Source organism: Macaca thibetana, chromosome 17, assembly GCF_024542745.1.
Source record: "Macaca thibetana thibetana isolate TM-01 chromosome 17, ASM2454274v1, whole genome shotgun sequence".
NCBI classification, from domain to species: Eukaryota; Metazoa; Chordata; class Mammalia; order Primates; family Cercopithecidae; genus Macaca; species Macaca thibetana.
In genome coordinates this window covers 16,474,052-16,501,471 of record NC_065594.1, presented here as the reverse complement: position 1 = coordinate 16,501,471, position 27,420 = coordinate 16,474,052, and the positions used below count along the sequence as shown (strand labels likewise).

The 27,420-nt window shown below is 35.3% G+C and overlaps 1 protein-coding gene across 7 annotated transcripts in view; it reads left to right on the top strand.

Moving 5' to 3' along the window:
* The first annotated feature begins 17,311 nt into the window (after positions 1 to 17,311).
* POSTN (periostin) overlaps positions 17,312 to 27,420 on the top strand; it is a 35,441-nt gene continuing 25,332 nt past the window's right edge. For all 7 annotated transcript variants that reach the window (XM_050765912.1, XM_050765911.1, XM_050765910.1 and 4 more), the window contains exons 1-4: positions 17,312 to 17,542; positions 18,863 to 18,961; positions 23,936 to 24,000; positions 25,578 to 25,735. In XM_050765912.1, the coding sequence (XP_050621869.1) occupies positions 17,349 to 17,542; positions 18,863 to 18,961; positions 23,936 to 24,000; positions 25,578 to 25,735 (516 nt within the window). In that variant the 5' untranslated portion in view covers positions 17,312 to 17,348. The remainder of the gene's footprint in view (positions 17,543 to 18,862; positions 18,962 to 23,935; positions 24,001 to 25,577; positions 25,736 to 27,420) is intronic.

The window sequence follows — 27,420 nt, the reverse complement described above, 5'->3', positions numbered from 1 at the left end:
AATCTCACCTAATAGATGCGCCAAGTCAATATCAGTCTTGTTTCTTCCTCCCGTATGGAGACTTCCGTGAAACTGCTTAGCTAGTAACTTTGTTTTCTTTTATCATAAAACGGTCTTTGGACATACAATTTATGTATCATTCCCTGCATCAGAAATTGTTTCTTTAACCCAGAGAAAAGTAACAGTGATGATAAATTTTAGAATTTATCATCTCTAAAAATGCTGTCATCATAATTGATTATCTTAATATATTATTATGCAGTAATATTGTAATTGGTATACATCTAAAAGGCATATTTATAAAAATATTTGTCAAAAAATAATCATTGGTACTTTCATCTTGTACCACCATGAATGAAGATATAAACAATTTTTTAAATTCCTTATTCAGAGGACTGTTTGAGAGTTGTTATTTTATTTAAATTAACAGTGTACTATAAATACAGAATTTCAAGTTGGAGGGAATCTTTAAAATAATCTATTCCAGCAGTCTAATTTCAAATGAGGTTCAGTGAAGTAAAACTATATTTAAAAGGTTGCATAGCAAGTTAGAGATGAAAGCAACACAGGAATCTAAACCTCTGGAATCCTAAGCCAGTTATATCACAGCACCAGCCTTGAAGAATTGTCATACTGAATGGCATCTACTACTGATTAAATGCTGTGTTTTAGAGATCCTCTATAGGCCTGTCATACTACATGAGATTTAATTGGGATTCTTCAAAACATGATGTCATCCTGTGGTAGGTGTATTTTAGCTGTATTTAAACCATGTACGTGAGACTATGTAGTGGTATAATAGGCAATGCCAAGTCAAGTTCAGAGAGTTTCAAAGTGAACTTATAATAATTTATAGTACTCAGTCTCTTTGTAGAACTTCTTCTGGGTACTACTAAGCACTAGTGACTGTAATTAAAATATGAGCTGAATTTGTCACAATTTGGTTGCTAAAGACTTATTTTGACTAAGTTAATGCACTGTAAGAGGTCCTAAGAGTTTAGTTTTACTTCACAATTCATCACATAGGATTTGCTGTAACTTACTTTCATCAAGAGTTTAGTTGCCTTAGCAATAAAATGTAGTTAATCACAGTACGTGACTTAATGAATTATGAGAATGAAATTAAGTGTTTCACAGTGCGTTGAGACACAAAAAACTATAATAAACAAACCTGGGCTAGTGGCTCTCTTACCTAAACTCAACTTATAGATGCCACATAAGCAAGAGAAAGAGAGAGGTTGAAGGATGATAGAATGTAGTGCATGCACGCACACACACACACACACACACACACACACACACACACACACGATCCTTGGAGAAAAAATTGTGTTTACTTTCCAGTGGAGAATTGGGAACATAATGGTAGTTCAGTACATTATAGAAAGAGCACAGGCTACAGAAGAGATTTCTAGCCATCTATTACTAAGGGATCAGATATCTACAATGTTCTAAAAGCATACATTTGAATGTTATGCAGCAGTCTGACATATTAAAAATCTGCACATAGCTACATGGATACATTTTAATGTGCAATATTGAGTAAAATATACATTATGTATAGCAAAATATTTGTGTAAACTCATCATATGCACACACAAAACAATACATTTTTTTTTCTACCACAAACATATATTTACAATCAACTGAGTTTCTACAGGAAGAAGAGAAATGCCTTGTGCAGTGAGTTTTTTTAAAAAAAGAAAATAATGAAATAGAACAAGGGAGGAGGCTTAACTTTTCTATACCAATAATATTCCATGAACTAAGGAATATCATTACCTCCAACCCACAAATTCTACCAAGAAAAAGGAAGGAGCGGCAGGCAAAAGAGTAGGAAAGGAGGGAGTGCTGCTCAAAATTAGGTTATTCCTCACCTGTCTTCACTATCGCTATAGAAGAGTATCCCAGGACAGCTCCATAGTAACCATTCCAATGATGCATGGGAACTTTAGCGAGTAAAAATTGTCAATTTTATTTTATTGATATCTGAATTCACATGTACACATATACACACCTATACATATTTGTACAAATATTTGTAATACAAAAATTTCACTCATGTCTTTACAATCTGCTTTGAGAATAAAGGTGTTACTAAAAATTGTGAGTGGTCCATTTTCGATATCTGACCTCTAACAGCTTTCAAGCCCCACTCTTTTTCCGCTCTCACCTCACATCTAGACAAGCCGTTAGGAAAGCCCGCACACACTCCCTTTTTCAGCACTGGTGGGAAACGCGAACAAAGCAAACCCACACTCTTATGCAAGACCCCTCACCTGGGCCGAGAACTCTAACTCCTATAAAACCCTAAGTCAGTCCCTCTCCTCCTGATGTCTCAAGCCACATTTGAACCTTCCTGGGAGCCCATCCTGCTCTCTAGAGAAGGCATTATTAAGAGAGTAGTACATCTTTAGACTTTCTTGACATGCGTGGCATCATCAGTCTTGAAATTCAGTCCAAATTTTGCGGAGTGGAGTTGATCCTCCTCCTTTGCAGAAAAACCACAAATCGAAAGGGCAAATAAAATAATCACAGAAACTAATTTCCATTCCCATCGTTAGCATCATAATGCTGGCCTGAGAAGCCAGCACATAGTAAAATAAAGTGGCTAAACAGATATGCATTGATTACCTTTTATCCTTCTGCTTGAAATTGGCATTAAATCTAAGGGCAACAGAAAAACCTTTTTATGATTTTATCTCTACTTCGTTTTGAATAAAATAAAAATAGCACTTAGGCAAAATAAGTCTTTTCTAAGCCTCAGGGAATATATTACTATGGTAACACGATCCCCAACAGAAATAGCAACACTGATCTCGACATAGTCATAGGATTACTTTTCTCTCGATAAGCCCCAGTAGTATATAGATAAGATGTGCAAAGACTTTAAGCAGAAAACCTAAGCTATAATTTCACGCAACCTCATAATGAGGTTATGTAAAGGTTTACCCTTGCAGTCACTATGCAAAAGCATCCAAAACTCCTTTTTGGACAATGCATTTTTACATGGTAATAAGGGTACAAAGCCATAGTTGCTTTTTTAGGGCACATCAGCAGAATTGAAACTCTGTAAGATACTCTTTACTTTTAAGTCGGCAGCAACTCTGCGTCTTCAATCAAAACACAAAAGCAACAACAAAGTATCTTGCACCTTTCTAGAGAAAACACTAAAAAGGGATTTTAAAAGTTCAATTTAAGGCCAGATATAGTGGCTCACACCTGTAATCCCAGCACTATGAGAGGCCAAGGCAGATAGATCACTTGAGGCCAAGAGTTTGAGATACGGAAAGTTATTGTATATCATCCTTATACATTTGAATAATATTTTAGATATGTCCTTTTTTCATTTTAATTTAGATAGGTTCCGTTATCTCCCCAGAGTTCATTTTCTGAATAGTTTGAGCAGGTACCTCTACATGGTTTTCTCCCCACAGAGGTGTCTTAATCCTATAACTTTATATTTACCTTCATCTCTCTGCTTTGTAGTTTAAAACAGTTTTGCACACAGCCCACTCCACCTTCAACAAAAAATAACTCTGGGTGTTGGCATGGTTATTTTTGGTGTCATTGTACAACAGTTCCTTGAGGTCAATCATTATTCCTATAAAGAGTGCAAAGCAGGTATAGCTTAGTGACTTTTAAGAGCCTAATTTAACATCAATCAATACAAATTTGGTAATTTTGATAGTGCTACTCACTTCTGTCAACTTTGACAAGATATGAGATTTATTCCATTTGGACATTTACTTAAAACCTCTCTCCTCCTTCATAAATAAGTCTCAAAACACATCTGAGGAATTGAAAGGACAGATATTGTTAGCTGATTATTCAGCCAAGGAAACTGAGGCACAGGGAAGTCAAGCTATTTCCCAATGACCTCATAGCTGATGACTGGAAAGTTCAGGGTTCAGCCCAAGCCGTCTGACTGCCAAAGTAGCAGCCTCTTTAAAATACACAGCACTGTCTCTCTCTTGGCCTCATGTCTTCAATTGTTAATTTTTTTAAGTCTTTTTGCTTTTGCTAAGATCCAAACTTCCCTTTAAACATGAACGGGAATGTGTAAGTATCTGTGAAAGAATGATCAGATAGAAAGGTTATAGAGAAAAATGAAAGAAGAGAATTAAGGATAAAATAATCTTTGCTAAGGGGAAGACCCCATGGTACAAATGTTACAACAAGTTTGCTCAGGGTTTTCCGTAGCTTTTTCTAGCAGAATCTGATCTCAAACAGGAAGACCATAAACTCATTTTAACCTTAAAACATAAACAGCTGATAACAGATTAAGGTGTTACTACTGCTTCTCAGGAAAGCTGTGCCTTAACAGATGAAATTCCTTAAAATAATGTCTTCCACATAGTGGAATTTCAGCTATCATCAAGTAGTTGGAAGATGTTAGAAGGATGAAGAAGAGTGTCTCTGCTGGTCTCTGAGAATTCACTCAGTAGGAATTTTTCAACCCAGGCTTTTACCCTTTCTGTGTTGTTGTTTTGATGGCTTGGATGAACACCATTCTATAGGCTAACCCCAAATATTGTCCATCTTACCTTCATATGCTTCAGTTGTGTGAAGTTAGAAAACACTACTTGAATTGAAAAAATAAAATGATGCTAAGAATAATCTAATTGCTTCATTTTGAATTAGCCTTTAAAAACACAGTCTTTATCTTGAGTTCTAAATATTTTATCTCCTCTGGAGATTTTTACGTGCTAAAAGAAAATAGTAGCTGAAAGCATTTGTTTGGAGAAGCGAATAGAAATAAGTGAAAAGAAACAACAAACTCCAACCGATACACTGTTTGTCATGGTTACCTAAACCACTGGTTCCAAATCCTGTCTGGTTGTTGTTTCCTGGGGAAGCACTGATTTATTTTTTTCTTAGTTGATGTTCTTGCATGGCTATCTGTATTTTTAAAAGCTCTTTCAGACCATCCTAATGTGCAGTTAGATTTGACAAGCAGTGATGTAGACAATTCCTATAATAATAGAGTCCAAATTAGCTGGATGGTGGTAAAAAACATGTTCTTCCCTATGTAAGTATAAAGTCCCTACAATTCTTAAGTTTTTACAATAGTAAACATCCATTACTGCTACATCATTTGTGATGTCTTCAATTTTACTTTTACATATGTCATCAATTCTAAATATTGTGATTAATAGTGGTTTAATTAATTGTCTTTTAAACTGTTTAAGAAAAGGAATAAGCAGTATTTTATAAACACCTACTATTAGCCGGGCGCGGTGGCTCTCACCTGTAATCCCAGCACTTTGGGAGGCCAAGGCAGGCAGATCACAAGGTCAGGAGACAGAGACCATCCTGGCCAACATGGTGAAACCCCATCTCTACTAAAATACAAAGAAATTAGCCGGGTGTGGTGACATGTACCTGTAATCCCAGCTACTCAGGAGGCTGAGGCAGGGGAATCACTTGAACACAGGAGGCAGAGGTTGCAGTGAGCCGAGATCGCACCACTGCACTCCAGCCTGTGCAACAGAGCAAGACTCCATCTCAAAAAAACAAAAAACAAACAAAACAGAAAACAAAAAAAACTACTATTTCCCATTTCTGTGCTTTCCACTCTTACTAGTAGGTCCAGATCTCCTGTTATCATTTTGCTGAGTCCGAAGAATTTCCTTTAGTCACTAATGATGCATTCTCTCAGTTTTTATTTTTCTTCATCTAATTTTTAGAATACTCTTTTTTATTCATGAAAAATGATAGGTTGACTTTTTCTTTTACTTATCAGTAGTTATTATAGATTTTAGAAGAGCCACTGACATGTACACAACGGAATTTATTAGTGATAATTCCTACGTAATTATTTACTCCATCTCTTCATATCAAATTTTCTCTAGGCTGTTCGATTTTTCTGATTTTCAATGGTCTTTTTGAGTTCCACATTAGGGCATGGACATGGAAAAATTAAGTTAGTATTCTTGGTATCACGGTTAATTTTCCCAGCACTCAGACTTAAAGTGAGTGCACTAGTTTTGGTTTTTGTAAGACCAGGGAATGAAGTTTCCTTCCTTTTTCTTCTCCATGGCGATCTAGATCAAAACAAAGTAAACTGGGTCCCTATGTCTTTTTGAGTGTGGTTGATAGTCAAATTGAAAATCTACTCTTAGTTTAGTCCTTCAAATTGCTTTAACAACTGACTCTGCTTTTAAATCAACTGAAACTTTAAAAACAACCTCCAGCCACTTTTACATGAATACCTATTGCACAAGAAAAAGTCACATCTCTGCAAATTCCTTGACTGGTACACACCATGTCAGGGCCTTCAAAAGCCTGTAAATGCCATTGTAGTATTACTATTATTTTTCTCTGAGAAATTACAGAGTACAAAAAAGCCCCAAGATTTGAAGCCAGGAAATATATTTGTAATTTTCATGACATCAGTTTATATAATAGTTCCAAGAATCTCCACAAGTCCCACTCAAGATAAATATGAAGAGATCCATATCTCAGCACACCACAAATTGCCCAAATCAGAGATTGAAAAAAATCCATAGGAATAAAAGATACATTGTATACAGCAGAGGAAAATGATGAGAGTCAACTTTTATCAGAAACATTGCAAGCCAGAAAATAAGAGAAAAAAACTTACAATAACTGTCAACAAGAAAAAGTCACCCTAGAATTTTCTGTGAATAGAAAATATTCTTCTAAAAATTAGATGAAACAAAAATAAGTAAAAGCTGAGATAATGTGTCATTAGAAAGTCTCTTTATAAGAAATACAAAAGGAAATTCTTCAAGCTGAGCAAAATGATAACAGGAAATTTAGATCTACTAGAAGGAATGGAAAGCACACAAATGGTAAGTGGTAAGTGTTTATAAATATTACTTTTCCCTTTTCTTAAATAGTTTAAATGACAATTAACTTAAACACTCTCACTCACAATATTTTGAGTTCACAGTTGCAAAAAGAAGTTGCAACCACTAGAGGTCAGACATTTAAATCTGCAATATGATACTTCATATTACTAAATGCTAAAATCATCCCGTTTAGAATTCTGTGTTCTGATTTTCAAAGTATTTTCTAAGTTTTCTTTATTACTAAAAGTCCCTGCAATCCAGGAATGCAGAAAGATGGAAGGAACACCATCAGCAGGGTGATTTTCTGATGATTTCCTAAAAATAAAATATAAATAAAGTAACTATTTGATGTATAGCAGTTGGCATATTTCAAAGTACTTTCACATACATGATCTAGTTTAACCACAGGTTAGAGAACTCTAAGCATTTCTAGGTCTACCAGGAGTCTTGGGTTTTGAACGCCATTTCCCAATGGACACAATTTTTTTTCTTTTTTTTTCTTATTACACTTTAAGTTCTGGGATACATGTGCAGAACGTGCAGGTTTGTTACATAGGTATACATGTGCCATGGCAGTTTGCTGCACCCATCAACCCATCATCTACATTAGGTATTTCTCCTAATGTTATCCCTCCCCTTTCTTCCCACCCCCCGACAGGCCCTGGTGTGTGATGTTCCCCTCCCTGTGCCCATATGTTCTTATTGTTCAACTCCCACTTATTTTTTTATACTTTAAGTTCTAGGGTACATGTGCACAACGTGCAGGTTTGTTACATATGTGCCATGTTGGTGTGCTGCACCCATTAACTCGTCATTTACATTAGGTATATCTCCTAATGCAACTCCCACTTATGAATGAGAACATGCAGTGTTTGGTTTTCTGTTCCCGTGTAAGTTTTCTGAGAATGATGGTGTCCAGCTTCATCCATGTCCCTGCAAAAGACATGAACTCTTTCTTTTAATGGCTAGATAGTATTCCATGGTGTATATGTGCCACATTTCCTTTATTCAGTCTAACATTGATGGGCATTTGGCTTGGTTCCAAGTCTTTGCTATGGTGAATAGTGCTACAATAAACACATGCATGCATGTGTCTTTATAGCAGAATGATTTATAATTCTTTGGGTATATACCCAGTAATGGGATGGCTGGGTCAAATGCTATTTCTAGTTCTAGATCTTTGAGGAATTGCCACACAGTCTTACACAATGGTGGAACTAGTTTACACTCCCATCAACTGTGTAAAAGCCTTCCTATGTCTCCACACCCTCTCCAGCACCTGTTGTTTCTGGACTTTTTAACGATCACCATTCTAACTGGTGTGAGATGGTATCTCCTTGTGGTTTTGATTTACATTTCTCTAATGACCTGTGAGGATGAGCTATTTTTCTTGTTTGTTGGCTGCATAAATGTCTTCTTTTGAAAAGTATCTGTTCATATCCTTCACTCACTTTTTGATGGGGTTGTTTTTTTCTTGTGAATTTAAGTTCCTTGTAGATTCTAGATATTAGCCCTTTGTCAGATGGATAGATAGCAAAAATTTTCTCCCATTCTGTAGGTTGCTGTTCACTCTGATGATAGTTTCTTTTGCTGTGCAGAAGCTCTTTAGTTTAATTAGATCCTATTTGTCAGTTTTGGCTTTTGTTGCCATTGCTTTTGGTGTTTTAGTCATGAAGTCTTTGCCCATGCCTATGTCCTGAATGGTATTGCCCAGGTTTTCTTCTAAGGTTTTCATGGTTTTAGGTCTAACATTTTAAGTCTTTAATCCATCTTGAGTTAATTTTTGTATAAGGTATAAGGAAGTTTCCAGTTTCTGTTTTCTGCATATAGCTAGCCAGTTTTCCCAACACCATTTATTAAATAGGGAATCCTTTCCCCATTGCTTGTTTTTGTTGGGTTTGTCAAAGCTCAGATGGATGTAGATGTGTGTTGTTATTTCTGAGGCCTCTGCTCTGTTCCATTGGTCTAAATGTCTTTTTTGGTACAAGTACCATGCTGTTTTGGTTACTGTAGCCTTGTAGTATAGTTTGAAGTCAGGTAGCATGATGCTTCCAGCTTTGTTCTTTTTGCTTAGGATTGTCTTGGCTATACGGGCTCTTTTTTGGTTCCATATGAAATTTAAGGTAGTTTCTTTCTAATTATGTGAAGAAAGTCAATGGTAGCTTGATGGAGATGGCATTGAATCTTTAAATTACCTTGTGCAGTATGGCCATCTTCACAACATCGACTCTTCCTATCCATGAGCATGGAATGTTTTTCCATTTGTTTGTGTTCTCTCTTATTTCCTTGAGCAGTGGTTCATAGTTCTCCTTGAAGAGTTGTATTCCTAGGTATTTTATTCTGTTTGTAGCAATTGTGAATGGGAGTTTGTTCATGATTTGACTATTATTGGTGTATAGAAATTCTTGTGATCTTTGCACATTGATTTTGTATCCTGAGACTTCGCTGAAGTTGCTTATCAGCTTAAGGAGTTTTTGGGCTGAGACTATGGGGTTTTCTAAATATACAATCACGTCATCTGCAAATAGAGATAATTTGACTCTCTCTTCCTATTTGAATACCCTTTATTTGTTTCTCTTGCCTGATTGCCCTGGCCAGAACTTCCAGTACTATGCTGAATAGGAGTGATGAGAGAGGGTATCCTTGTATTGTGCCCGTTTTCAATGGGAATGCTTCCAGCTTTTGCCCATTCAATACGATATTGGCTGTGGGTTTGTCATAAATAGCTCTTATTATTTTGAGATATGTCCCATCAATAACTAGTTTGAGTGTTTTTAGAATGAAGAAGTGTTGAATTTTATCAAAGGCCTTTTCTGCACCTATTGAAATAATCATGTGGGTTTTGTCATTGGTTCTGTTTATGTGATGAATTACGTTTATTGATTTCTGTGTGTTGAACCAGCCTTACATCCAAGGGTTGAAGCCAACTTGGTCATGGTGGGTAAGCTTTTTAATGTGCTGCTGCATTCAGTTTGCCAGTATTTTATTGAGGATTTTTGCATCAATGTTCATCAGGGATACTGGCCTGAAATTTTCTTTTTTTGTTGCGTTTCTGCCAGGTTTTGGTATCAGGATGATGCTGGTCTCATAAAATGGTTAGGGAGGAGTCCCTCTTTTTCTATTGTTTGGAATATTTTCAGAAGGAAAGGGACCAGCTCCTCTTTATACCTCTGGTAGAATTAGGCTGTGAATCCACCTGGTCCTGGGTTTTATTTGATTGTTAGCCTCTTAATTACTGCCTCAATTTCAGAACTTGTTATTGGTCTATTAGGGATTCAATTTCTTCCTGGTTTAGTCTTGGGAGGGTGTATGGGACTCAAATATTTTGAGTCTTCTGTCTTCAAGTGAGAGTCTATATGCTCTCTTCACCTTTTTGCATTCATTTTTGGTGGCTTCAACCATTAGCATATGTGCCAGAAGGTGGCCATGGGTACTCTGACATCAGCTCATAAAAGACCATGCATATTCTGCTTTGTTTGCTGGATCACTGAGCTGTCATATGTCTAACTCCTCTGAGACCACTGTGTTAAAGAAGCCGCATGTAGGCGCTCTGGCTGAGAATCCCAGTAGAGTTCAGCCTTTCAATCATCCTTGTCAATCTGGGGACACGTGAGTGAATAAGCCATCTTGGCAGTGGATCTTGCACTCTGAGGGGTCCTAATTGATCACTGGCAGTTATTGAAATCACCCCAGCCATTCTGGTCTTCCCAGCTTAAGCCACAGACATCATGGAATGGTATGGCTAGCTTATAAGTAACTCCCATTCTGCACTATCTGAATCCTTGATCAACTGATACTGTAAGCGTATCAAGTTGGTTGCTATTTTATGGCACTAAGTTTGGAGTGATGTGTCAGGCAGCAATAGATAACTGGAACATCTAGGGAAATTAAGTGAGTTTCCCTACCTTCCTTTCTGCTTTGTTAAAGCTGAAATGTGTAAAATGTGGGTCAACCTGGGTAAATGATTTATTTGTCTCAATTACTCCCTGGGTAATAATCTTGTAAGGGTAGGGGATAAAAATATATAAAAAATTGTCTGCCACATGGTAAAAATACATCTTGAAAGATGTTTAAACGCAACTGAAAAATTGACAAATCTGTTTCTAAATTGAGGTTCCCCAAATAATCTCTCTTGCCGAAGAATTATTAATTTACCACCTCTATGGTTTTATACTGTTTGGATACAAAGTCAGTTTCTCATTTTAGCAGAACTATCAACTCACATCCAAGCTAATGATTTCCTTAGCACACTGTACGCTGTACATGAATTTCAAACAGTGCTAGTATGCACTTAAGCCATTATAATGGATACGCTGCTCTTGTTTTTATTCAACTAACGTCTGCATACTTGTGTTTGTTTTACTTAAAGTGAAAATAATTTGCTAAAGGTAAAAAATGTACAACTCTGCATTCATGTGTTCCTATGAAACTTAAAAGCAGACTAAAAATATCAAAGATTCTTTTTCCATTTAAAGACCAAAGCTTCCATAATTACTACAGATCTTTTTTTTTTCTGAATAAGAACCACAGAATTAGTTTCTGTGTCCACTGGAATAGCTTCTTTTCCACCCTCCACCCCAACCTCTACCCTTTAACTTTCTCTAATGAGATCACTTTTTTTGTTGTTCATTATATACTGAGAAGCTGTGACATCCAAACTCTTGTTCAGGTCCTACATGGCCTGAAATCCTGTAACTCACATAATTCCACTTTAACTTATCTAATTCCACTTTTTCTACAAGTATGTGTCCTTGGGAACAATAATAAAGATATAAAGAGTGTTGCACATTTGTTAGCATAAAAAGAAGAGGAGGTCTTTTCCATTATTCCCCACAGTACTAACAGGGTATCCCAAGATTGTTTTGCATATAGGACAATAGAAGTGAATAAAAACCTTCATCAGATGCGTGTCTCTTAGAAAGGAAAGCAGAAACCCTCATGATATATGGGGAGAACAATAAGAAGAAATAGGGGGACAACAAGAAGAAATTTTGTAACAATATTCGATTTCTGCAATTGGAAATTCATCACATAATATCATTATCTGGTGAAGTGGAGCAACAAAAGTTATTTTAGAACAAAATATGTTCAATGTATCTGAGAATAGCTGGAAGATTATGATTGAAAATTGAGGAATAACTCAATTTTGGTTGGCACTTTTCCTAGGAAGAAATCTGAAAAGGTTTTCAGATGTAGAGAGGAAGCATATATAGACCATGTACTACAAACACTGGAAATAGACAAAGGGATTTTGAGGACAGCATTGGACATAGACAAATCAGCAGAGAGGATATATCAGTGGAGAAACGGAGGTCTAAGCATGGGACCTGAGAGTATTTCTATTTCAGAGGGAAAGGATCCAAGGAAAGTGATAAATGGTTGATTACAAATTATGGCGTTATCATAATTTAGACCATTCTTTCAGCAGACCAAATGCTCCAGATGGGATGTTGAAATTTTAGTACTATGAAAGATGGATGGCTACAGAGTTCTTTTAATTGCAGCAATTATCCATCCCTTCATCTTACAGTCTAATCTGGAAGAATATTAAAAGTTATTTGTGGGCAGGAGACAGATGATGAGTAGGGTCTTAATTACCCCTCAAACAAAATCATCCAGAACCAAATGAGAGAGAAGATGTATGGCATAATGTCAACAGCGTCAGGGGGTGAGAAGTAAGGGGTGTATAAATGTGGAGGGAACCAAAGAATGAAATCAGACTGCAGAAGTGATTATTTCCAACTATTTCTTTGAAGTAGAAAAAATTCAGTCATAATTTCTAGCCACATGTCACTCTTTTATGTCAGTGTAGAAAAAAACCTCAGAAACCCAGATTTTAAAAATGAAGCTATTCATGTATCGGCTACATACATGAAAAAATGGGACTAGATTTTTCAACTTTTATCCAGATTTGGCATCGCTTATTGTGGCTCATATGTATCAGCTGTAGAATATTTTATGTAAGAGTGCATCATTAATCTTCAGTTGATTGGCATTTTGAAACACAGGTAAAATGCCTAACATTTTTATATAAGTTTTATATTGATTATTAATTTAATCAAAATATTATGGATGGTATCTGTGCTTCTAGAAACATTGTATACTATACTTTCTCCACTAGATGTCTCCAGAGAAATACAAGTAAATACTGCTAATAAAGATACTGTTAATAAGCACCCAGTTTTAAAATTGCGAAAGTACCCAGTTCAGTTAGGGTCAAATAGTTACACTGATTGACTATTTAATATAAGAGTGGACCTGACACTTGATAGGCTTTTAAATGATGTGAGAGCTTAAAGTTCTACAGGGAAGATGGCATAGGACTCACATTTATTTCAGAAAGCCTTTTGTCTTCCTGCTAAATGAGTTAACATTAAAGAAATATCACCTCATGTCTACTTTGGACTGCAGTTAATCATCTCTTTCTCTGAATATGATTTCATTATTTTAGACATGTTAGGCCAGAACATGAAGATTTATGGAGTATACAGAGGAAATCCATTGGAAGTATTATGTCAAGAGGATGGCGTGAGAGTGCCTACGGTTCTTGTAGACTATACAATGTGTCCAGCCACAAATATCTGAGCCTATATATTTCTTCTTCGGCCTCTTCAAGTTGTTCATTGATGTTCAATTTTATTTGGGCTGTATGCATATTTTAAAAAGGGAAAAAAATCGTGAAATCTAACTTTTGTTTAATTTGAATTCCGGCTACCGTAGGCTTAGTTCAGCCTAACCTAGTCATTTTAAGAAAACCTTTTCACTAGCTCAAAAGACACAAAGATCACTGGGTCTTTGCCAGAACTTCAATTTATAGGGTGTTTACCTAGTTGTCAAGTAGACAAGATAGTTGGGCACGGGAGTACTACCTCCAGGAAACTGGGGCACTCACACTACGTGTAGCTTGCAAATAGGCCAGAAAGAAAGCAAAGTGATGCTCAAGAAATGTTTTCATGATCCCGTAACCTATATCTTAAAAAGCAGGGGTTTAGAAATAATTTGGCACAAATAGCTACTCTGGATTATGCAAAACCAAGGAAATTTTTGCTTTTTAAAAATCTGCACTTGGCTTGAGTATCCAGGTTTGTTGAATCCATAGTCTATGTCCAATCCTAGAGAGTATAGGGCAAGTTTAAGGTTAGTTACATGCTGGCGACAGTAAGCATGATATTACAATGACTTCATAGTCTCCAGAAGCTACAAGGCTTGTTATAAAGATCCACTAGATAATTTGCAAACTGACAATAAATTAGCATCCTGACAGCTAGAAATAAACGATCCTGTCTTTCAGTCACATTATTTTTCTTCAGTTACATAATCAACCATTTAGTTTTCATGCATGACTTATATTTCCGGGTCAAATTTTGCAACCCTGAAAGTCAGACTTAATTATCATCATTTCAATTTTCCTCTCATCTCCTAGGGAAAATTCCATGGACAACTCCAGGGTCAGTGTCCTTTTCTGATGCAGAAGAATAAGGGTCCTGTGTGGAGAGAGACAGTGGGCGGGGGGGACGGGCGGGAAGAGAGAGAAAATTTGACACTTGATAAGTGCTCTGAAAGGGAAGAATTATGTTCCTTGCAAGATTTTCAATATCTTCTCTAATTCTCTTTCTTACAACTGTTTCCTTCCCTCATCCTACCCAAAACTTGCTGAGACTTCCTCCCACTATTAGGCATATAATATCACACTTCCGGCCTGGCCTTAGTTCTTTAAGTTCCAGTGCTATAAACTTTTTAGGTTTACCTTAATTTTTTCCTTCTTTTGGGATATTCTCCAACCTTTAAATGTGCAGGTAGTCTGTATGCACACCTGGCTCACATTTTCAAGATCTTTCGTGATGTCATTACTAATCCTAACTTTAAATACTGAGGGCTGCTATTTGTTAATTTTCATGGGACTTATGCAAGTTCCAGAAATGATGCTCAGGATGGATAGACTTCTGGTTTCTATTATTTGAAGTGTGAAAAGAAAGATTTAAGATCTCTCTTTTAATCGTATGAGCATATATCATGCTTTCCACAAAAAAAGCATACGTTTGTCTCACTTGTCAGAAGGGAGAAGTAACCTTTTGAAATATGACTGCATTTCCATCTTCACTACTCATTTCATGTAATTATTTGTCAATTTAGGCAACTGCAAGTGCCACGATGAATGGAAGCCATTAATTCTAGTGCATAAAACTGGTTGCAAGGAACGACTACGTTAAAATTGTTCTTGAAAATAATCAATAAAATTTTAATTCATTCCAGGCAATGTTAAGAAAGCAGGCAATATGGCAGGAAATTTTGATTCTTCCTTCACTCCTTATGTTCACAATCAGGTCTATCAGTTATCATTCTGGACTGTATTTAAAAATACATATTTTTTTACCCTTGATACTTATTACGCAAGTCTATATCTCTTTCACTGAGTACCTCATCCTTCACCTCCAGTCAAACCCTATTGGATTTGAGCAGATTTCAGCTTCATTACAGAAAGGTCTGTAAGTAGTTACAGCAGTCTAAAGATGAAAAGAGTGGCATTAGTAGCAGTGTAATCTATATTATAATGTCTAACTGGTCTAGAGTTGAAGACTTTTATATACCCATGTTACCAGGAATGTCCTAACAGCTAATTTAATAATGTTAATAGTTTATCCATCCTAATCAATAAGCAGTTACTGACCACTTATGCACAACATAAGAGGAATAGACAACTATAATATAAAGCAAAAGATGGCTTCATAAAGATGAAGTCAGAATGATTCCATTCAGAGAAATGTAAATAATAGACTAATTCTCTTTCCACAAAGGACCAGGGTCAGGATATAATTTAACTTTTATGCTATCTTCTCTCTCCGGCTCTTCTTTTGAATTGCCCCTTCATTTTCTATACCTTAATCCCAAGATTTTCATATTGAAATGGGCTTTCAATCGTATTCCAGCATTTGTTGTTTCACTACGTGCTTTCTATTTTTATCATCTCTTTTTTTAATACTTAAGTTCTACAGTACATGTACACAAAGTGCAGGTTTGTTACCTATGTATACACGTGCCATGTTGGTGTGCTGCACCCATTAACTTGTCATTTTCATTAGGTATATCTCCTAATGCTATCCCTCCCCCCTCCCCCCACCCCACGACAGGCCCCGGTGTGTGATGTTCTCCTTCCTGTGTCCAAGTGTTCTCATTGTTCAATTCCCACCTGTGAGTGAGAACATGCGGTGTTTGGCTTTCTGTTCTTGCAATAGTTTGCTGTGTGCTTTCTTAATAAACTAAGCAACAAGTTGTAGAACATTTTAATATCCCATAGCGAGTTCAAGCATAACTCAGAATACTGAAAATGCTCTCTGATCCAACCCAGTTCCCCCAAAGGCCCTTCCAATAGGACAACAGGGAGAATTCCGACAAAATTTCTCTATCTCACCAGCGGGAAAAGAACGTGGATATGACATTACAGAGGGAGCACTTTGTAACAAAATGGATTGGGACTACACTTTAGGATGGTGTGCAGCTTGTTTATTCACAGAAACTGATTGTGGTTACCATTTCAGCTCATTGTTTCTCTCTGACATTCAGATTTCCTTTATCCAAAGTTTTCTGAACATGTGACTTATGTGTGGCGTAGTCAGAATGCACATGCCTTTGGCTAGGGATTGCATAGTGTAACATTGAAAGGCTTTAGTTACTCCTGATAAAATCAGAAGAATCATTTTGGCAATGCCCCTGTTTCCTAATACGCATTTAATTATTCTAGTAATCTTTAGATTAGTAACACTTGCTTCCAGTAGTGGCTGCTTTTCACCAGTGGGTATCAGTAGATGTGCTTGCATAGACATGTTCAACATCATGTGAAGTATATGTCATGAAAAACAACAAAGCACAAATGTTTTTCCTTTCTGCTTCATTTCATAAGTTGGAGAAATTTGTCAGATTAGACTTATGTTAACTCTATATGTTCCTTGATATTTGACAGAGAAAGGAAATGAGAGGTTGTTCTCCTTTTGGTAGGATAGCAAGGAAAATGTGGACTCTCCTACATGATTCTTCAGCAAGTTAGAATTCTTATTTCATATCTTACACAAGTTTTAAATCTATCCAGTGTTTGTTTTTAATCAACACGCTTTACTCCCTTGTGATTGTCAGACTTGCATCTACCTTTGTTTTCTGGTAAAAATAATAATAATAATCTTTCAGTTCTGATGTGAACTGCAGTAAGACCTAACAATAATCTTGAGCACACAGACATTATACATTCTACTCTGAAAAGGACTGCAGAATATCTCTTACAACTCAACAAAAGAATTTTTCTTAAAAACTCTCTAAGATACAAAAGAATAAAACTGAGACATAAACATGCAGTGAGTCAATTGTTCATATGATTAAAAATAAGTACCTTCTTTATAATGAAAAGGAAAAGTAGCTCAATGTGTTCCTTAAATATAACTAACCAAAACAAATCTTAGCTGGCAATTTGAAGTTGCTGATGTTTCTTGGAAAGAGTTCAGATTCTCAGGTTGATGCAGTGTTCCCTCCCACAACTCTGACATGTATATAAATTCTGAGCTCTGCAAAGCCCACTGCCAGTTCTCTTCGGGACTAACTGCAACGGAGAGACTCAAGATGATTCCCTTCTTACCCATGTTTTCTCTTCTATTGCTGCTTGTTGTTAACCCTGCAAATGCCAACAGTCATTATGACAAGATCTTGACTCATAGTCGTATCAGGGGTCGGGAACAAGGGTAAGTGATTGCTTTGGTTTTATAAAGCGTTTTTCTTTTTCCTTAGCTTGTTATATGTTCAAGTATGCATAAAGTTTCTCATATATGCCTCAGGGTTTTTTTTTTTCTAATTATTATAAAGTAATAGGAAAAAAAGGAAAATGTGAGTATTCTGTGATTTCTCTATGCACTTTAAGCTTTAAGACATAATTACTCTCTAAATAACTTGAATTGCTTTTTTATGAAATATTATATAATTCTAATCTAATTAACACAATTTAGCTGGGCATTCTTTTGTGATTCCATTTACTTATGTTTTCATTTTCTTCCAAAAATCTGAAACTGAGTTTTCAAAATTAACAAATCTGTTGTTAGGAACTATCATATATATGTGAACAGCTTTGAAATATCTCACATGATGTTAGAGAAAATTTTATTTAAATTACATATGAAGGTTAAATGCTGGGTAATGTAACTAGTTCTCTGAATTCTTTGAAGCATTTAAGTTACTTTTAAACTCTGAATTCTGTAAAATTTGCAAGAGTAATTTATATTTTATAGAACTAATGAAATTACAACTGAGCACTTTAAAAATTACACATAATTTTGTTAATTCATCCAACCATTTATAATTTTTTAAGTGGATCTTGGCACTTCTTCCTATGCCCCACAGGGATTTTCATAATGTTCACAAGCTTCTTTGACCTACAGTGAAATAAGACCTCTATCCCTTTAAGAGGGGAAAGGGAACCTTAAAGTTGTAACAGATTAGAACATCCTCTGTCACTTCCATTCAAAAAGATAATTCTCCTCTGTGCAACCATACTGTTTCAAAGTTAATTTTAGCACTCATTTACTTCTGTGATTACTTAACCTAGAAAATTACAGAGTATAGTGTCTGTGTACATAATAAATCTTGTCTCTTTTGCTCTCTGACCTCTCATTGTTCCAGAGAGCCCTGAAGCTATGGCCACCCTCCAAGTGAGCACACGTTTGGTTTAAAAAGGGTCAGTAGATTATCTACTATTAAGAGTAATAAGGCACATAGAAATAAAATTATGTTAATACTGTTTGAATATTTCTATTTGGTTAACTTTTTGAAACGCTTGTATTTTACTCTCAGAAATGTATTTTTTTTTTCTCCTCGCCATCTCCCTTAGACTTTAGGTTTTTCAACAATTCAGTAGGATTGTGTTAATAGTTAGATTTGTGCAAGGCTAGAATCATATCTTTGAATATCAAATCCACATCTTAACATTTTCTTCTATCATCTGATCTTTAGATATGAAAAACTAGTCATTATTAGGACATTAACTTTTTTCCTTTCCTTCTATCCTCCAGCCCGAATGTCTGTGCCCTTCAACAGATTTTGGGCACCAAAAAGAAATACTTCAGCACTTGTAAGAACTGGTATAAAAAGTCCATCTGTGGACAGAAAGCGTAAGTCTCTTTTTTTTTTCATAACATGTCATTTCCAAAAACAACATCATGACGTATATGCCCTTCCCCCTGGGTGTACACACCATTCTTCTTGAAAATACTGACCAAAATTTTGGGAGTTATTTAAAGAAAAGAAAGGAATATATACGTGAATAAAGAAGTTCTCCCTGCATCTCCAATATTACTATTAGGAACTCAGATTTCTTCCTGAATCCATGTGACGTGGAGGCCAGAAGGAAGCAGATCACATGGCTAAGGATTGGGTATAGAATCTGTGTGAGTATATGATGTGGTTTCTACTCCTGGTTTGGCCCTCTTTTATCTTAGGCAGGTCACTTAACCTCTGTGACTTAGTTTCCTCATTTTATAAAAAAGTGGGCCAGAAGAACAAACTGATTTAAAATATCAGTTTCTGAGGCAAAAAGTTAATGTTTTCCTCCAGTCATTTGGAAATTGTCTAAAGTATTCCAGTTTACCTCAGAGTTTTCATCAAAGCTTAAAGTTAAAAGATACTTGACTTTATCTCTTTATTTAATGCAGTGATTCTCACTTCAAGATGGTCCATCCCCAGAGGTCCACAAGGTGGTAATGGAAGCTCATCATTAGAGTTAATATCTCAATAGCCCAAAGAATGATTATGTTTTAACATATGTTTCACTGATTACCTTAAAATTGGAAAGCATTATTTCTTACTTACTAGACATGCCTTCTGGTTTGTTTTACCAATAAATATTGGTAGAAAAAAGTAATAAACATTCTGGGCATATTAAGGTCAAGAACCACTCCTGTGATCCAAAATCTTTATTTACAATGAGAGAGCCCAGTCATAAATAGGGCAAGTAATACAACCAGAAAGGTTTAGGTGCCACCCCAGTCAAGAAAACAGTGCAAGTGACTTCTTCCTGCTTCCCATTAATTTGAAGTCCACCCTTAGTGATGGATGCCTTGAGAATCAAAAGACCCCAGGAAGAACCTGCTTAATACATCAGCATTAAAATTCAGTTACCCTAAGTTCGGGTGGAAGGATTGATGGAAAACTTATTTCGAAGTTAATAATATTGGTATAAATACTAGACATGGGCCAGGAGTGGTGGCTCACATCTGTAATCCCAGCACTTTGGGGGGCCGAGGCAGGGGGATCACTTGAGACCAGGAGTTTGAGACCAGCCTGGCTAACATGGTGAACCCTGTTCTCTACTAAAAAAACACAAAAATTAGCCGGATGTCGTGGCAGGCACCTATTTGGGAGGCTGAGGCAGGAGAATTGCTTGAACCTAGGAGGTGGAGGTTGCAGTGAACCAAGATGGCACCACGGCACTCCCGAGTGGCAACAGAGTGAGACTCTGTCTCAAAAAAAAAAAAAAAAAAAATACTAAATATGGAATCACTTAACCTCTTGTAGACTTACCTGTAAAACATGGATTTAATAGCTATATTAAAGCATTTCTGAGAAGATAAAATGAATTGATAAATGTGAAATTACTAAGTACCCATAATGCATAATATCAATTGTCCTTAAAACTAAACTCTTTTAACAAATGCATAGATGTAGACAGGAAAGGAAGTTGTGACCAGATGCCTATTTGAAATGCACAAGATTGTCTATTTCTAAGTAAGAACATGTATACCAGGCATTTAACCTTAGCTGGGTTGCATCTCCACATGGTAACCAAGTCTAGGGCAACAGAGGACCTTGCTGACCATCCCCTGCTCATTGGCTTAATAGAGTTTCAACTCGATGTTATCTTTTGACCTGAACATTATTCCTATTATTGTGCAGACTTCTGCTAGACTTGTGAGTCATTCACCCAATTATAATGCAATCAGTTGTTACAATGGTATCTGGCATGCTGCAAGCTAGGCCCCAGTAGGGATTCTAAGGCTTTGAGTTTTCCTCTTCTTTATATTCATGGATACCATGAAGCATATTTGAAATGCACACTAACTAGATAAGAAAGGACCTTCACCCTGAAATGTTAGGGAGAACGCTTATTACATCCTTCCTAGAAGATAGAGAAGAATGCCATCAATTTACTTTAACCATCTAAATATACGAGAGATGTCAAGGCTTGTACAGAGGCTATGCCAAAATTCTTTCTTGCTTTCCATTAAAACAAACAAACAAAAAAAATCACTACTTTGAAGCCTGGCTTTTCTTTTTTTTTTTTTTTTAAAACCAGAAATGTAACAGTGTCTCCTTTGTTCAATTTTATCAGCTTATTTTTCTAAAGTGGCTTCATTTTCAAAAACATAGTTACATCTGGGCACTGAAATAAATGTAAATGCTAATTTCAAATATCCAAAAGAAATCAATACTATTGACAGAAAGACTGGTCTGCCGTCTGCTTGCTTCTACTGAAATTTCCAGAGATATCTTCAGGACTTTATGATCAGATGACAGAAATGTTTGCCTTTCAGCTGAACAGTTGCTCTGGGGATTTGAGAAAAGTAAACTGAGCAGGCCTAATGAAAAACATGAAGCTTCCTAGGGTCAAGATATTGTCCAAAATATATATTGGTCTAGTAATATAGTATTCTGGAAAATTCCTCTAGAGAATGTCTGTGACATTTTTAGCTGGCATCTCATGAAATATTAGATACGATTCTGAGAGCAAAAATAAATTTCTCATGTTTAGAGCTATGTGTAGCAATGATATTTTTTTACTCTTGTTTTGCCCTACTGACCATATGGGAATATTGAATTTTGGGTAGCATAAATGTTCTTCTGAAAAAAAACCCTTTTTTCTTTTAAAAATTATCAGCTGATATTACAATGAACTGTTGGAATGTTATCTCATCTACTGCATTAATTCTCTATATTATGACTGACTCTTGTTATATTAGCATTTGCTGTATACTTTTTTGTTAAATTTCCTTTTCTATTCACTATTTTACTTCAAGTAAGTATTATCAATCTATGGACTAAGCACATTTGTATCTCATTTTTAAAATTGTATACAACATATACTAAAGCTAATATATAAGCAATTCTTAATCTTTTGACATCCAATAATTAGATTTATTTACAAGAGCTCATGTAAATAAAATTATTTAGAGGCTCTATTATGATTTGCATAAGGCTCCTATGTACCTTGTATATGTTTCCAATACCAACTATTCTTCAAACTATATTAAAATTAGAGAATAACTTGAAGTGGGTATTTCCCATTTAATTTTGTCCATATTTTTAGCTATCTATGATTCTTAAGCCAATATTTCATGCCAGGAATTTTTTATTAACAGATAGAGAATACGGATTCAAAGTTATAAACAGGACTACAAATCCTAGATAATTACTTAATGTACCAGGGTTCAATTTGAAAACATTTACTTTTACTCGACTGTATAAAATTCTCTCTTACATCATTAAAACTTTTGCTTGATAGTTTGCTTTCATCATTTTTATCATACTAAAAAAAATTTTATTCTTATACTTGGCAATCTCTTTCATGTATAAATTATTTGATTCATTCATACTTCTTGATTACAATTATGACAACTAGATAAAAAGCCAGAAAAGAAATAGCATCTGAATTAGCTGATTCATGTTTAATTAGTGAATTACAAAATAACTAATCTATAATTGTCATAATCTGTTTGACATGATATGTATCAATTAAAAATTACAAAATGATGTGCATTTATTTTTTACTTGTAATAATCCCCCCACTTCTAATTGTTTGTTTGATACATGTACCTTTATATTTCTATTGAAAGAAAACATAAGTAACTATGTAAAATTTTAGTTAAAATAGGCTATCTATATTGGATGATGAAGTCCAGAAAATATTCTATGAAATGTGAAAGAATAAAAATTAGGATTATATTAATATTATTATATATTAATATAATCAGTTTTTATTTTGTAAGCAATTATATATTTTTTATTACTATTTTCCCTCAAAATATAGTAAATTAGATAAATTTATTTTTTGTATATCTTGATATCTTGAATTTTCTGGTCTGTTACCTTAATTATTGCCTATATAACTCAATACACTTTGTTAACTTTAAACAGGATGCCATTTTCTTGAATACTAAGCTCTAATATTAAAATAAACTTAGATTATTTTTATCAAATTTTACACAAATAAAAATATTTCAAAGTTTATGTATAATATGATAATTATACTGGCAATTCAAACCAAATACAGCATTATTTTAGTTAGCAATGAGAAAGCATGTTATGGATTCAAATGGTTCAATGTATTTTCTTATGTTTCCACTTCTATTAAAGCACATTTCTACCCATTTTTAGTTTACAAAATGATTTCAAAATCATTATTTCATTTGAGATTCACAATTACTCTTTGAGTAGATACCATAGCTACTATATTCATGTTAAATACTTGGGGAAACAGGGACGCCAGTTGATTAAATGACTTGGGGCTCAAGGTTCACAAGTCAACCAAGTAACAGAACTTGGACCCAAATTTCATTCTTCTGGATCAACATTCTGGAACTTTTCTATAGTAACATGAGACTGTAGTGAGAAATCAAACTCATATAAATATAGAAAAAATTGGCGGGGCACGGTGGCTCACGCCTGTAATCCCCGCACTTTGGGAGGCTCAGGTGGGCAGATCACGAGGTCAGGAGATGGAGACCATCCTGGCCAACACGGTGAAACACCGTCTCTACTACAAAACATACAAAAAATTAGCCGGGCGTTGTGGCGGGCGCCTGTAGTCCCAGCTACTTGGGAGGCTGAGGCAGGAGAATGGCGTGAACCCGGGAGGCGGAGCCTGCAAAGAGCCGAGATCGCGCCACTGCACTCCAGCCTGGGCGATAGAGCAAGACTCCGTCTCAAAAAAAAAAAAAGAAAAAAGAAAATACCGGGGGTGGCGCAGGGGGAACCCTGATTTTTAGAATCTCAGCAAATCAAGGCAATAAGTGAAATATTTTGTCAAATTTTTGTCAAAATGTATCCTATTTAGTTTCTCATTTTAATATTAATTTTCTTCCAATGTACAGGACTGTGTTGTATGAATGTTGTCCTGGTTATACGAGAATGGAAGGAATGAAAGGCTGCCCAGCAGGTAAAATCTCAATTTCTTGAGTTAAATAAGGAACACTTTATATGCAAGGAAAGGGTTGAGGTGGCTTGTGGAGAAGCCAGTTGTGTATGTGTGTACTCAGCACCATCCTAAATCCAAGATATATCCCCTCCTATGTTTGTGTTAATCATGAATTTATCACGATGATAAAATGTAGGAACACATTTCTCATACACTGGATGCTGGGCAATACAACAGAAACTTAGTCATAAATTTAAATTAGTTCAGCTTCCCTTCAGGAACAAAACTCTTTATAAAATCCCGTTCTTTGAAGTTGTCTAGGAACATAGAACTTAACTACTTGGTGAAACCTCATCTTCTCTAGTTGAATAGCTCTGATTTTATAATGTTCCTTATATTGAAATTTGGTTTCCTATACCTCTGCCAACTAGAGAAAAAAAATAGTTCATCTATTTCCTCTTTGAAATGACAGCCGTTCAGATATTTCATGCCAATCATCACGCCTTTCCTCCGGCTACCCTCGCTTCTTGAATAATATCTTCTGTTCTCTGGGCTAACCATCCCCAATTCTTTTAATATGACATAGACTTTGAAGCCCTCCCCATTATAACACCAACGGACAGAAAGTCTCCAGTTCAGTAATCTTTTTTCTGAATATAAACCTAGACTGACATTTAAAATCCATCCATGTGGGTCTGAGCATTTAAGACAATACTAAGATAAGTACCTGATTTGGGGAGACCTTGCACTTTGGATAATGTCATTGGTAACCGTGTTACATCATTAGCTTATATTGAATTTGGAATCAATTAAAATTGATTACCAGTTTTTTTACATACACCATTAAGTCAGGTCTCTAGGATTTGTTTTTCTCAATTTAGGCATAGGAATTACATGGAAACTTGTTAAATTTAACCTTGCTCATTTTGACTCAATTTCTCCATCTTTTTAGGGTCTTTTAAAATCCCGGTTTTATACTTAATAGTTGTGTCACCAAATCTAAGGATATTCGCAAATTTAATAACCATTTATTCTATGCTATTAATCAAATTATACTAATGTTCAAATCAAATAGGGTCAGAAAAAATAAGTTGACTGCACATTACTAGATAAATCCCTTTAGGTTGACATTCATGCATGAATCTTTCTTCTGACGTTTGGAAGAAATAATCTGGAAGGATTCAATACTTTGAATTATTTGCTAACAGAACTTATAATGAAAACAAGCAGGCCTACATATTTTTAGGGATCCAAATCTATACAAATGATAGATTTAAATAATAGATAATATTGAATTATAATCGAATTATTATTGACATAGCAGGATTGAGATCTAAATAGGTTAAATGTTAAACCAGGATAAGAGTTTAAAATTTTTTATCCTTAACACAAAGGATATGTAACATAATGTTTTTCAGTAGCATTTTATTATTTAGCACTCAAAAGATAACTTTTATATAAAAATGATTATTCACATAATTGTATTGCTAAAATTATTAGTTAAATGTCTTGGGAAACATAGTATAAGGTTTAAATGATTATGAATCATATCCTGAGAATATTATCCCCAGTACTGATTCATTTCTTGATTATTTCAGTTTTGCCCATTGACCATGTTTATGGCACTCTGGGTATCGTGGGAGCCACCACAACGCAGCACTATTCTGATGCCTCAAAACTGAGGGAGGAGATCGAGGGAAAGGGATCCTTCACTTACTTCGCACCGAGTAATGAGGCTTGGGACAACTTGGATTCTGTAATTCAGTATTTTTATCAATAGATTTATTTTTTGCTGTTATTGTTATTTCATTTTAACTGATTTATTAACTTGGATATTAGTAGAAATTGTGTATCTTTCTATTGTACATATATGAGGATATCTAAAGGGATGAGTTATTGAGGAAAGTAAAATACCTTAATACATCCGCAAATAGAATAACTCTCCAGGAGACTTATATGTTAATTTTTTAAAGAAGGAGAACCAAGAATCGGCTAAAAGGGTGCTTGTTATTCTATTTTGCTCCTTTCCTTTTTCCTGTTTGTTTGTGAGGATATGTATGTAATTTTAGATAACATGTCTAACAGAAAGGTAAGTTAAGAAGCCTACTGAAATTTAAAATTATCATAAGCTATATTATATAGCACTATTTTATTATGTATGTTTAATTATATGTAAATATATATGGATGTTCAGGTTGTCAAATTTGTATACATGTATGTGGATAGTTAAAGGAAATGTGAAAATACATTTGATTCAGACTTGTGCACAGTCTAATTTACAATGCTTTAAATTATTACTCAATTTCCGAATCTATAAAACTGATATAAAAATACATTCCTACTTTCTACTAGATATGGAGATGAATTGATAATTATTACTAGAGTCAAATATACTTAGTAAAATGTAGGCATGTATCTGTAGGCATTATCTTGCTACATTAGCTATGTGGTTGACTGCTTGATTATAGACCTCCCTCTTCTGAGTGTCTTTTACCACATCTGTAGCCCCCTCTCCAGTCCCTTTTGCTGACTCTTCTTCCTTGCCTTAAAGAATGGAACTTGTAAGAATTTCTTCCAGCAACTTGACTCTACTCTTTAAATGCGCTTAACATGGTTTCAGCTATCACTTCAGTGCATACAAACATTAAACCTACGCTTGTTGTTTGGACTCGTTTCTTCTTGGAACCTCAGTAGAATATTTTCTACTGTTTATCTTAGTATTTATCCTTGGATATACCATTTGCATCTTTAAACAAAAGTTATCTAAAACATATGCAGTTTTCTTTCATCCCATAAATAATTGTGTTTTTAGTGCCTTTTACCCACAATTGGCAGTGCCAGTCTCAATGTTCAGACTTGAAATTTGTAAGTCATCCTTACCTCCCCTTTCTCCAATTCTTACAAACTGCTGTTAGCCTTATCTCATGTTTCGTCTAAAGTGATCCCCCTAATACTCTCATTTCTGCTGTACGTTACCACTCAACTTTCCTGAAGCCTGGTTCTAATCATTAAATTCCAGTGCCACAAAATCTTCAGTGGTTCCTCATTGCCAGTTTATTTCGCTCCTTCTTAGGGCATTAAAGTCATCCACATTATTGTCCAACATACCCTTCTAAATTTCTTAGTGTTGTCTGAGAAACATAAAAGTATGTGTTAACCAAACTGGACAACTTTTGCTCTCTTGGCATTCACCCTATGTCAGTACTGGACTTAGAAGACCACCACATCATTCCTATTGATTTAAATATCATGGTCTATCTCCAAACTACTTCTGAATAGCTGTTCTCTTTCTTATTTGAGCCCTGAAAGCATTTTTCCCCTCTGTCCTGTATCTTACTGTGTCTACTTTTACCTGCTGCTACTGATAAATGTTTGGTTGTGACTTTTTGCTTTATCTATCATTGTATTTCCCATAGCATTGAGTAAAGCATAATATAATAC